A 12,628-nucleotide genomic window follows, 5' to 3' on the forward strand; every position below is an offset into this window, starting at 1 on the left:
ACCACAGCCAATCACAGCAAATGGGTGGGTCAAGCACAGATCTGGATGCTGGGGAGAGAGAGTTAAGATTCTTTCTCTGGGGTAGGGAGTACTAAGGTCTAGATATGTCTGGGACTAGGGAGGTCCATCTAGTACTCAGTCAAGAGAATCTGCCTGAAAGGGAGACCCATGCCAGAATGAGCAAAGTCAAGAGGTGACAAGAATCCTGAGACTGTCATTTCAACCCCATCTTCATCTCTGTCTTCAGACTTCCTGGTGACTTAAGCCAACACATTCCCTCTTTTGATTAAGTAATCTTGAGTCCTGACACAACCAAAGAATTCTGACTAATAAATTATGTCACATCATATTCTATTTGAAAGTTGGTAAAGTAATGATTCATGCATAAAAAATGACATTGGTTATGTTCCACCATATACTAGTGTCATTTACAGATACATCTTTCCTCTGGAAGATACAATTCATTTATGAGCCATCTTTATGGCCTCCATAGTGATTCATCCAGTATCTTGCACTTGGCAGGTATTCTATAAATGTTTTACAAATATGAATTACTTCTCTTGGATGGGGGAAGAGACTGTGAGGAGAGGGGTAAGAAGCATATAGATGTACCTATTTATGGCCATCCACTAGAATGGCATCCAGAGACTTCAGAGGAAATTCACACTTCCAGAGGGATCACAGCCCTCACACCCATCCCCTGATCAGCAGCCCACAAACCACATATACCAGACTGAGCCCCAGGATTGTTTCTCTCTTTGAACACCCAGGGGAAAGAGAATACAATGATCTGCACAACACCAGAAGACACCACAGGGGACCAATTCATGGATGAAATCCACAATTGGCCAGAGCTTTGGCATTGGGCGCATTGGTGGAAACTATCCTGCTCAAGAAGCCCTGCCAACTAAATCACTCTAGAATGAGGATGAGCCAGGCACAATGGTGCATGTGCCTGTAATTCAGTAGCTCAGGAAGCTGAGGCAGGAGGATGCCAATTCAAAGCCAACCTCAACAACTTAGTGAAGCCCTGAGCAATTCAGCAAGACCCCATCTCTAAATGTTAAAAAAGTTGGGGGATAGGGGACAACTGGTGATGTGGCTCAATGGTTAAGTGCTCCTGGAATCAATTCCAGGTACCCAACTCCCAAAGAAAAAAAGATTGAGGAGGAGAACATGCTTATCTCTAGAGTCCCATTCACTGTGGACACACTATATATATAACAAAGCTGGCCACGTGTACAACAAGACAAGGTACCGTTCTAGGACCAGGAAATACTCACCCAGTTGAAGAAAGGTAACTATCACGTAGATAGAAAAACCATACCCAAATGCTATCCAAAACCATTTGGTCTTCCCAAAATAACATTATTGCACTTCGCCTCATAAAAAAAATAATAATTTTCAAGTGCAGGTATGCCTGGTTTTGTATTAATGGCATATTCCTGAAAAGAAATATTTGAATCGAGTTGATTTAATTTGGAAGCTTCTGTGAGAACTTGTATTTGAAGAATCCTGAAGTGAACACTTTGAAAAAGTGAACTGCCCCCACAGCAATTTGTGTTACAAGTTCTTTTTGTACAGTTGTTTTCCATTATTTTTAATTTATTTTATGTTCTTTTACTTAGGTCACAGCACACCTAGAAATCACTTTCAACCTAACAATTTAAAACCCTAAGTGCCTAAGTTAGATTTGAAAATAAGGTGTCAACCTGCCCGCCACACTCAGCAAGAAAGAATGGTATCCCCTGATACCTTCCTGATTGTTGTGGGAGCAGATGCTTCAGAGACACTGACCCTGGACCCCTCTGGGTGTGGGAGGTGGTGAACCCAGAGCCCACCCCATAGTAAGACTGAAAAGAGCCAACTGGCCCAGCAGCAGCACTGCTGTGTAGCTGTGAACCAGAGCGGCTGCTTTTCTGCTCCAGTGAACTAGCTCCCCAACCACAGAAGCCTTGCTTCCTGCCCAACTACAGTCTATAGGTTCAGCTTTTCAAAGGATTCTCTAAGTTTCCTCAGAATCCTTCTAATGCATAAGTTTTAAGAAGCTTAAACCAAGTCAGGATGGTTTCTATTGCTGGTAATTTGTTATTTAGTTAGTTAGTTAGTTAGCTGGTGGCACTGGCAGTTGAACCCAGGGGTACTCTACCACTGAGTCACATTTCCAGCCCTTTTTTAAAATTTTGAGACAGGGTCTCACTAAGTTGCTTAGGGCCTTGCTAAGTTGCTGAGGCTAGCCTTGAACTTATGATCTTCCTCCCACATTCTCCCAAGTTGCTAAGATTACAGGCATGTGCCACTGCACCCAGCACTGGTGATCATTTACAAATCTCTACAAATCTGTTCAGGGCATGGTGGTACATGTCTATAATCAGTGGCTCAGGAGGCTGAGACAGGAGGATCCCAAGTTCAGAGCCAGCCTCAGCAACTAAGTGAGGTTCTAAGCAACTTAACGAGACCCTGTCTCAAAAAGGGGGCTGGTGGGGCAGAGGGTCTAGTGATGTGGCTCAGTGGTTAAGTGCCCCTGGGTTCAATCCCCAGTACACCCCCCACCCCCAATCTGCTAACACATCTACTAAGCAGCAACTAACATTTAAGTGCCTATTATGTATCAAGCACTATTTTAAGTGCTTTGTATGCATTATTTTAATTCTCACAACCTTTTTGGTAAGCTCTGTTTTCTCCTTTTTCCTGAGTTTGGGGGAAATTACCATGGCTAGACAGTAAGTAGCATATATAAATTTGAACCCTGAACTTTAATTACTTTGAAAAGAGTGAAAAAACTGGCTCATTCCTCCTAACAAAAGATGAAGTCTTGGGCTGGGGATATAGCTCAGTTGGTAGAGTGCCTGCCTCACATGCACACAAGGCCCTGGGTTCAATCCCCAGCACAAAATAAATAAATAAATAAAATTAAAATAAAAAATTTGGAGTCTTTGCATTGCTTTTTAATCTTGACTTGACTAGGCAACCTGCTTTGACCAACAGGATGTTGACTAAGCTGACATAAACAGAGGTTTAAAAGGTGTTTGAGTTCTGGGATGTGCCACCTCTTGCCACTGGAAACCCAAAGACAGTACTGGAAGAAGTCAGAGGATGGACAATCTGCCAGCCCACAGAATGTTAGAAAGTAACAAACTATTGCAGTCCTAAACTACAAGTTTTCAAGTGGTTTGTTATGTACTAAAAGGTAACTGAAATAATCACTGAGCTCTCTCCAGCAAATAAACAACAAATAAGAACAAATGAAAATTCAAAGCAGAGAAAAAAACCTCTTACTCTTCCCTATTTTTCCTCAAGAACAGAATAAGAAAAAAAAAAAAAAAAACAGAATAAGAAGAAATGGAGTTTAAGTTTCATCAGGAAAGACAACAGTTAGACCAAAGATGGAACTACTAGCAGTGAGGAAGCCTAAGGAGAAACAGGAGGGAGACTTTGCTCTCTCCTCTAACCCTAATTCAGATTTCCACAACTAAACCATTATCTTTTTGCTCAGGAATCCAGATATGCCTTATTGTTAATTCCTCTGGAGCTTCTGGAAAAAACCCAGAGACAGCAGGAATCTGAAAAGTTGGGCAGGCCACGCCAGGCCACGCCATACCAGCAGTGCTCAATGGGGCAAGAGTCCTTCTAATGACTTCCCCTTCCTGGCTTGGCAAGTGGCTCCAAAGACATCTGTCCAGAGACCCTGATAACTAACCAAGCAGCTCCTCATGTGTATGTGAGAGGAATAACTGGGGAAGCCAAAAAGAAAGACCTGAGAAGGTGGGAACTGCACTAGGCAGAAGGGAAAAGAAAGCTGGTTATTCTAGGAATGAGATGAAATCTCCCAACCTTGAATGGAAAGGATGGTAGAGGGCCTCATGGAAAACCAGAGGGCATGTTACCCACGGTGAAGAGGAACAGGTGCACCAAAACCAAACAGGTAGGACAGGCTGCCCCAGTCACCACACTAAACAAAAATGTGTAATGAAGACTAAAAGCATAATCAAAAGGTTCTTACCCCAAAACAAAATGTAACACACAAAAAGATGGTTAAACAATCTTGATTTTGGTTGAAATTCAGAACATAAAAACTAGCAAGTAATGTCCTACCTCTGTGCATAATCTTGTGCTTCTCCCTCAGATATGTCAGGCCTTTTATTACCTAGAGGAGAGGAAATGTAAAAAGATGTGAAATGGAAATAGTGGTGTTCAGAAAAATAATCTATTTTAAAATGACCTAGAAAATATTTCATCTAACATCACCAATGAACTTGGCAACCTCCCTTATTCTTTTTCTTTTTTGACAACATTAGGGCTCAAATCCAGGGCCTCACATGTGCTGGGAAGCACAGAGCTACATCCCAGCCCTTTTTATTCTTTCTTTTGTTTCACTGTGTTAACCTGTCTTATCAAGCAACCATATTGTTACAAGGTATATAAAGTATTATTTTTAAGTAAACCTAATTATCTCAAGATTAAACAACTTTAAAAAATATTATGTATGAATTCATGTATTTCTAAATCTGCAATTTAGAATAGAGCTTTCCTAATACCTTGAATGGGAACTTTCTCAAATACCTTGTCCAGTTTTTCAGACACAGATTTTAACATACAGAAAATAAATTTTCTTGTTCTAATGAGAGAGAAACAAAGAGATCTATCTAAACTGTAGATAGGGAAAAGATAGTGAGAAAAATCCCAGTTTTAAAATCAACTCTCCCTTCATTGGCTTCCTCCCCATCTCACCTATTCCCTACCAACTCAATTGATAAGTGAAGGAACTTGGAAGAACTTAACATACTCACAGCAATGCTAACTTTTCCTAAAATTTGTTCAGGAATTCTTCCGGCTTTCTTCAGAACTTGATCCAAGGAACCCCCATCCTAAGAACAAGAATATCAGACCATTTAGTTACAATGTTTCTAATGATCATTTCAAGGGTTAAACTTTCAAAGGAAAGTGAATCTTACTTGGCAAATCTTCCTAGGAGGTTAAGGGTGAGCACCTTTGGTTTGCACTAGACATCAAATATGCTATGGATGCAAAACATTGGGGGAGGCACCAAATTCACAGGAAACTTGAATCCTGTGACCCTCCACAAACAAATTAACAGTGGTCAAAGCCTTGGCTTGCACTGAACTCACAGCACAGGGCAGTGGTCAGGAATGCAGGCAACCTGTCCAAATTCAAAGCCCAACTCTACCGCCTGTTATCTAGGAGTCCTTGAATAAGCTACTCAACCAGTAAAATGAGGATGATGATAATTAAAAGGCTATTATAATAATCACAGGGCTATTATAAGGATTAAGCAAGCTAATACACATAAAGTACTTGGAATGACATACAGCACATAATAAGTACTCAATGAATGTTAGCCATTTATCACCACTTTTTAAGTCACAATTTGCATTTGGCATTATCCTAACAAATCAGAATTTTAAAAATCCAAAGAAAAAATGTCATAGAAAGCTATCATTCACCCCAAAAATCCTACAAAATGCTATGGACTATCTTAGGTGATACAGGAGACAGAGACATAAAAAACAGCTAGTCTCTCCCCTCGATAAATGTATTACCTAATACAATAAATCAGAAATGTATAAATGTGCTGCACACATGCAGAAGACAGAAGCAGTTCTGACTAAACTCAGAAGATAACAACCCAGGTTACCACCCCAATTTACCAGGCCCCTAGAAACACCATAGCACCTCTCAATTTCCTTTATCTGTGGAGAGCAGAACCCCAGTGCAGAAAGTTCCCAAGCTAATTCTATTTTGCTTCCAACTGATAATGGTTTCAGTTCTCTTGTTTGAATGGCTTCACCTAGTCATAAGAAGTATATATTTCAAACAAGATAACACAGTCACTGCCAAAACTGGATTCAAATGAGGTGGAAAAGCTAACCCTGTGGTTTTCAGGTTCCTTCCTCCATTTAGGCAATGATCAGTACTACCTCTCAACTGCACAGAGAGCAGCCCTAGCTAACTGAAAATGTATGGCTTTCCTGGGGAATCAGTAAGGGAAATATTTCTATTAAATGGGCTGGGGATAGAGTATAGCTCAGTGTAGCACATGAGTTTTCCAGTATCCCCCACCCAAAAAGATTGATTAAAAAGGAAGAAACATGGGCTCTCTTCCCTTTAACCTCCTGAGCTATGGGCAGAGTAACAGGAAGAACAATGGCATTTGCAAGACATAAGAGGCATGAGCTATCAGGAGCAACCAGAGTGCCTATAACTAACCCTATAGCCTTCTAATCCTATTTCACTGCCAAGAACTTGCCTTCACTGACTAGAGCTGCTGAAACTGTGCTTATTTTTAGAAGCCAATTATTAACTAAGTCAATGGTACTTTTGTGAAGGTTTTCTATAGAAGAGATAAATGCTTTATGAAAATAATAGCTCAAAAGCTTTTACTCCTGCATGAGAACCATCAATTCCAACTCCCCAGTTCCCTGGTTGCTCAGCTACCACTTGAGCAGGAATCCTGAAGACAAGAGCATTTCTGTTCTGATCAGGGAGCATCATATCACCACTTGGGTCTCGAAATTTAGGCTGGGCAGTGCAAATACAACTTATTTCTAGGAAAGCTGAGCTCCTGGCTGAGTGCTTCAGAAGATAGGGTTCAATGAATGCTGATAATGCAAATTAATTTTAAAATGCATCCAGAAAAAAAATGATTTGAGCAATGAACAGATAGACAATAAGTGGTGAGACAAATATAGCAAAATATTAGTTGTAGACTCAAGGTGATGGGCTTATGGGAGTACAGTGTACAATTCCTTCAACTTTCAATATGCTTGAAATTTTTTGTAACAAACTGGTAGAGATGAATGTTAATAACAGAGGGGACCAAGGCTCCTCAGAAGTTGGGATGTGACTTGAGCAGAGCTCGCTATGTGACACCACTTTTTTTTTTTTTTTTTTAAATACTGGGGGTTGAACCCAGGGATGCTTTACCACTAAGCTACATCCCCAGCCCTTTTAATTTTGAGATTGGGTCTAAGTTCCTGAGGTTGGTCTCAAACTTGCAATCTTCTGCCTCAGTCTCCGAAGTTGCTGAGATTACAGTTATGTGTTACCACACCCAGTCCATGGCACCACTTTTGAAATGCTGAAGCAGAGGCCAAGCATAAATCCCAAAAGAAGTGGCAGCCTGCAGATTTCTGTCAGGGGCAGCTGGTACAGGGGCTCTGCTGCAAGGGGACTGCTTACAGACTGAGAAAAAGATGAGAGGTCCACAGCTGGAGCAGAAAGCTATTCTGGTACTCTGAATCCAGAGTAAGAAAGAAATTCCAGAATCATTTCAAAACAGGTCAACAGAACAACAACAACAACAACAACAAAAAAAAAAAAAAAAAAAAAAAAAAAAAAAAAAAAAAAAAACCTATCCTATCCACCTGGCAGAACATACAGGTATCAATAAGTCTAAATAAAGGAAAAGGTCACTATCAATGTTCAGGGTTAGGTCTAATCCTACCTCTAAAGCAAGCAACCTGGAGCTCAATCATGCTCACCCCCTAAATGGTGTCCTTGTTCCCCTATTAAAGGGATAAATCTGTGTGGTACAGAACTTGGAAATGACCCAGGAAAGAACTGAGCAGGCATGAAATGACATACATGGCTCTCAGAAGCTTTTACATTGGCACTGACATCTCTTACTTAAGAAGATGCTAGAACACAGCCAATAAGTCTGTGAACAGCTCTGGAGGAGTAGAGATGCTGCTCTCATGTATCTGTCCTCACATGGGCTCACGTGGCTCTGCACACATAATGGAGACTAAAGAGAGTTTGTGAACCCAAGTTGATTTACTAATGTAAACCCTAACTGGTTACAAGTGCTAAAAACCATAGAAACACAGGATGTAAGCACAGGGAGGTATCCCTAGAAAAGACCCCATCCAAACATTTCTCTACAGAGATGCAAAATCCTGAATATAGGTAACAGGGAGAATATGAAATTTAAAGAAAGCAGACTTCCTCAGAGACTCTGATGCTTACTGACTGCGAGACTAAGCTCATTACAAAACCTGTCAGAGCCTTACTCTCTGTCTACCAGCTGGGAGGTCAATAATCCATCCCATGAGATGGGGCTGATGTGATTAATAACTTACATAATATGAAAAGGACTTGGAAGCGGTAGAAGATTCAAAGCTCACTGCTGTTACACCTAGTCCTGCCACCACCCACCTTCTATTATATTAGCAAGACCTATGGGAAAGAAGTCACCTTGGCCTTTCCTTATTACCACAATCCCCACCTTTTCCTTCTAGGTTCCAGGACCTCCACTGCCATTTATATATCATCTTCCAAAACTCTTAAGTTAGAGATGAAAAATCAATATCACTACAAAGAGCAGAGAAACCCAAGGGATAAGAAACTAGACCCCAGGGGAAAACAATTAGCACCCGGGCCAGGGACAAGGACCAAGCCTCCTGTGGAGACACTTTCACTCTAGTTGCAGCAAAAAGGAACGAGAGCATTCTCAATAACCTTTAGAAGCGCAGAAGATGTTTTCAGGATCTACGTTCCATATGGCACCCACAAATGTCGGCAGATGCCTACGACAGTATATGCAGCCCTTCTTTTGATCAAAATGAAGAAACATTCAAAATAATGGGGGCATGAGCAAGGGAGAACTGCCTTGCAGGGTTCTCCTCAAGTTCACTAAGACCTGGTTCTGCAGGTCAGGGCAGGTCTCGAGGGTCAGGAAGGAACTGGAGAAAGACACCATGCTGGACTGAAAACACAGCAGCCACCAACTATGCAGACTCCTGTCAGCCTTCATCTCTAAATCGTCAGTCCCATGGAAATAAAGCAGAAGCTAACATTTGCTGAATATATATTCTGAGTCAGCGTGCTGGAAGATTTATATGTTATTTTAATTAATTCTCACCAAAACAAAGCAGCTATAATAATGCCCTTTTACAGATGAGAAAGCTGAGAATCAAAAAGATAAAGAAATCTGTCTAAGATCATAACAAAGAGGTGACAATCATTAAACAAATAAATATTGAGCACCTGCTATGTGCCAGTAATGTTCTAGCCTTTCAAGACATGACAAAGTCCCTATTTGGATTTCCATGGAGAAATGGAAGAGATGAGGCTGAACATCTGTCAGATTCCAAAGTCCCCTATGACATGCTGCATAAAGGGAACGGGGGAAAAATGACGATGTGAGCATCTCTCTGAAGTTCCAGGCTTCCAGAAGGGAAACAGTCCTGATCGATCCCCTCATCACTATCCAATAAAGTACACTGCCTTGGTTTAAATCCTGCCAAAACCACTTACTAGCTACATGACCTAGGGTGATTCATTCAATTTCTCTGTGCCTTGGTTTCCTCATCAGGTGGGATAATGTGCCCACTCAAAAAGGTTGCTGTGAAAATGCAATAAAATATTGATTTGCCAACTTGGGAAGCTGAGGCAGGAGGATGGAAAATTGGAGGCCAGCCTCAGCAACTTAGAGAAACTCTGTCTCAAAATAAAAAATAAGTAAAAAGGGCTAGGGATGTAGCTCAGCAGTAGAACACTCCTGGGTTCAATCCCCAGTACCCCAAAACCATTTTTTTTTTTTTTTTTAAGATAATGTTTGAGGCTAGGTGCAGTGGTGCACACCTGTAATCCCAGTGGCTCTGGAAGTTGAGGCAGGAAGATCGAAAGTTCAAAGTCAATCTCAGCAACTTAGCAAGGCACTAAGCAACTCAGTGAGACCCTGTCTCTAAATAAAATATGAAAAAGGGCTGGGGATGTGGCTCAGTGGTTGAGCACCCCTGGGTTCAATCCCTGGTACCAAACAAAGATAATGCTTGACATAAATATGTACCATCTAAAAATTAATCTATCATTATTAGCATTAACATTATTACTGTTATTAGGAAGAAAAAGAAGGGATCCCAGACTGCTAAAAAGACTGACACTCACATCCATGTGAGCCCATAAGCCTCTTGCCCTCACCCTTGACTTCCACTAATGGGCATTAGGTGAGATTATTTCTCTCCTGCCCTAAACCCCTTAGATTGTAACTTCTCTGAAGGCAGAGACGTTTCACTCATCTTCATAACCCCAGAACTTTGTGCCCAGCAAATAGTATTATACACAATAAATGGATTTAAACTATATTAATCAGATTTCAACTGCATCACAATCTTAGGGTCATCTGAATAGGAGAAAACTGGGAGATGTGCTTCAGATACACTACCAGAGAATCCTGATTATTATCATCTCTCTTTGAAGCAAGGTAGGGAAAGGAAGCCTGTCATCCTATGAGTTTGCCAAGTCTTACTGTCAAGACCCAGATGCCCAAGATGGTGGTGTGATCCAGAGAATTGTAGGGAGGCAGCTGATCAACTCCCAGACCAAAGATTAGGTCAGAGTCACCCAATTCCCAAGTTATTGCTCCAGGACCAACAGGTCCCTACATACCATGTGCTCCATGCAGATGCTGATCTCCCCATCACTGTAGAATGCACCATAAAAGCCCACGATGTACGGGGAGTTGCACTCATGCAGAACCTGCAGCTCCCTGATGATCTGGTTCCGGATTGCGGGTTTGATCTCCAGGTGAATTAGCTGGGAAAAGAAAAGCGGAGGAAAAGAGAGGCTTTTATAAAAGGGAGGGATCTTTCTTAAATGTTTAAGTTCTTAAATGTAAGGTCAATAGAAGCACAAATTTCTCGACCAAACTACTGATTGTCAATGTATAAGGTGGGTGATGGCACCAGAGAGTTGTAACCAGAAGGCCAGCTGTGTTTCTGCTTCCAGGAGACAAGACTGGGGAAAATATCTAAATGGAGGGTTTATGCCAAAAGGACCTGTAGGGTGGAGATCTGAGGGGAAACTGGCCTTGAGGACTTGGTCATATTCAGGTTGAAGGGTAGAAGGGCATGAGGAACTTGGTATACTGACCTAAGCTGACCAAGAGGTTCCCCCTTGACCTCAGGAACCTGTTGAGAGTTAGCCAAAGTCTCAGGTACTACTCTATGTCCCCCTAACACTAGCCCTTGTTCCAACTGGGGCTGTAGCTCAGTGGTACAGCACTTGCCTAGCCTGCATGAAGCTGTGGGTACAATCCCCAGCATCACACACACACACACACACACACACACACACACACACACACACAAGTAACCTGATAAGGTTGAGTATCTAAAATGTCAAGGGTCAGAGGACATGGAAGTGGTGGTTATCAGTGTGGCTGCAGCAGTTGGAGGTCCCCGAGGATGAGCACTGTTGGAAAAGAGGAAAGGAATAGCACATGGAGACAGGAATGAACACAATGAGCTGACAAACACAGAAGAGGCCAACTCTCCAGACGCGGGGCTGTGTTCAGAAAGAGGACCAAGAGGGGACAGGAATGGGAAGTCCAGCTCAAAGACTGCAGCTGTGGAGGGGGATCAGAGGCTGCACAGCAGGGAGACGAAGGCAACCACTGGCAGGCAGGAGCACAGGAAACAACGCGATCTCAGCATCTGGCCTGGGCATTGCTGGGCCCAGGTGAACAAAAGCAGCTTCTCCTACACTTGATAAACGACAAACTGGCACCTGGCACCCCTTCTACAGCACACAGAAAGCTAAGGCAGGGTCACTTGCTATTATTTCCCAGCCTGGGGATGGGAGTAATACATTAGGAGTCACTAGGGTGACTGACAGATGATGAGTTCGAAATTCAAACACCACAAAAAATACCAAGTTAAAAGTCCATCTTCCTTCCACACTTGTCCCCAGGCCTCCAGATCTTGCACGAGATAATTCAACTACCTACTTATCCTGGCAAACTCACCTTTCTGGCCATAACCAGGCCAGACGGCTTGTGGGAGACCTTGAACACCACACCGCCGTTGCCCGCACCCAGCTCACTGATCTTCTCAAAGTCGTCATCCTTCAGTTCTCCCACCTTCTGCTTCTGGGTCAGAAAGGCTTCAAGGCGCTTCCGCTGCTGCTCATCAAGCTCCAGCTCTTCCAGCTTCTTCTGCAAAGCCTCCAGGTTGGTCCTGTCCAAAGGGGGGATCCATAGGTCAACACTGTCACAAGAGGAGCCACCCAGAGGAACACTCCCATCACGCAAAGCTCTAGACCTGGGGCCAGGGACAGAGAACTAGAGGAGGGGACTGGAAGGCAGGGTTTGTCCTGTTGTGGTTCTGCCCCTATACTCCAGCCATCATGACTGCTTCACCACCAGTATGCTTCACCTCTCGACTTCAGCTTCCTCCTTTGTAAAATGAGGGAATTAGGTCCCTCTTGTATTCTGTAAGTCTACGAGAGGAACCAAAGAATCTACTAAAATCGAGAATGAGCCACCTTAAATTGCTTTAAAGTCATAGTTTAAAAAGTCCCACTAAGCAGGGCATGGTGGTGTATGCCTGTAATCCCAATGCCTGGGGAGGCTGAGGCAGGAGGATTTCAAGTTCAAAGCCAGCCTCAGCAATAGTGAGGCACTATGCAACTCAGTGAGACCCTATCTCTAAATAAAATACAAAAAAACAGGGCTAGGGATGTGGTTTAGTGGTTGAGTGCCCCTGAGTTCAATCCCTCATGCCCTCCTCCACAAAAAAAAGCCCCACTAAACGGGGTGTGTTGGCTCACACCTATAATCCCAGTGGCTTGGGAGGTTGAGGCAGGAGGATCACTAGTTTGAGGCCAA

At 42.7% G+C, this 12,628-nt stretch overlaps 1 protein-coding gene across 1 annotated transcript in view; it reads right to left on the reverse strand.

Annotated features, from left to right (window-relative positions):
- Map2k1 (mitogen-activated protein kinase kinase 1) overlaps positions 1–12,628 on the reverse strand; it is a 76,984-nt gene that overhangs the window by 25,441 nt on the left and 38,915 nt on the right. The window contains exons 2-5 of the mRNA XM_047541960.1: positions 11,768–11,978; positions 10,411–10,557; positions 4,791–4,868; positions 4,096–4,147 (exon numbers count right to left, since the gene is read on the reverse strand). Coding sequence (XP_047397916.1) covers positions 4,096–4,147; positions 4,791–4,868; positions 10,411–10,557; positions 11,768–11,978 — 488 coding nt within the window. The remainder of the gene's footprint in view (positions 1–4,095; positions 4,148–4,790; positions 4,869–10,410; positions 10,558–11,767; positions 11,979–12,628) is intronic.

This window comes from Sciurus carolinensis, chromosome 2 (assembly GCF_902686445.1).
Source record: "Sciurus carolinensis chromosome 2, mSciCar1.2, whole genome shotgun sequence".
Taxonomy (NCBI): Eukaryota; Metazoa; Chordata; class Mammalia; order Rodentia; family Sciuridae; genus Sciurus; species Sciurus carolinensis.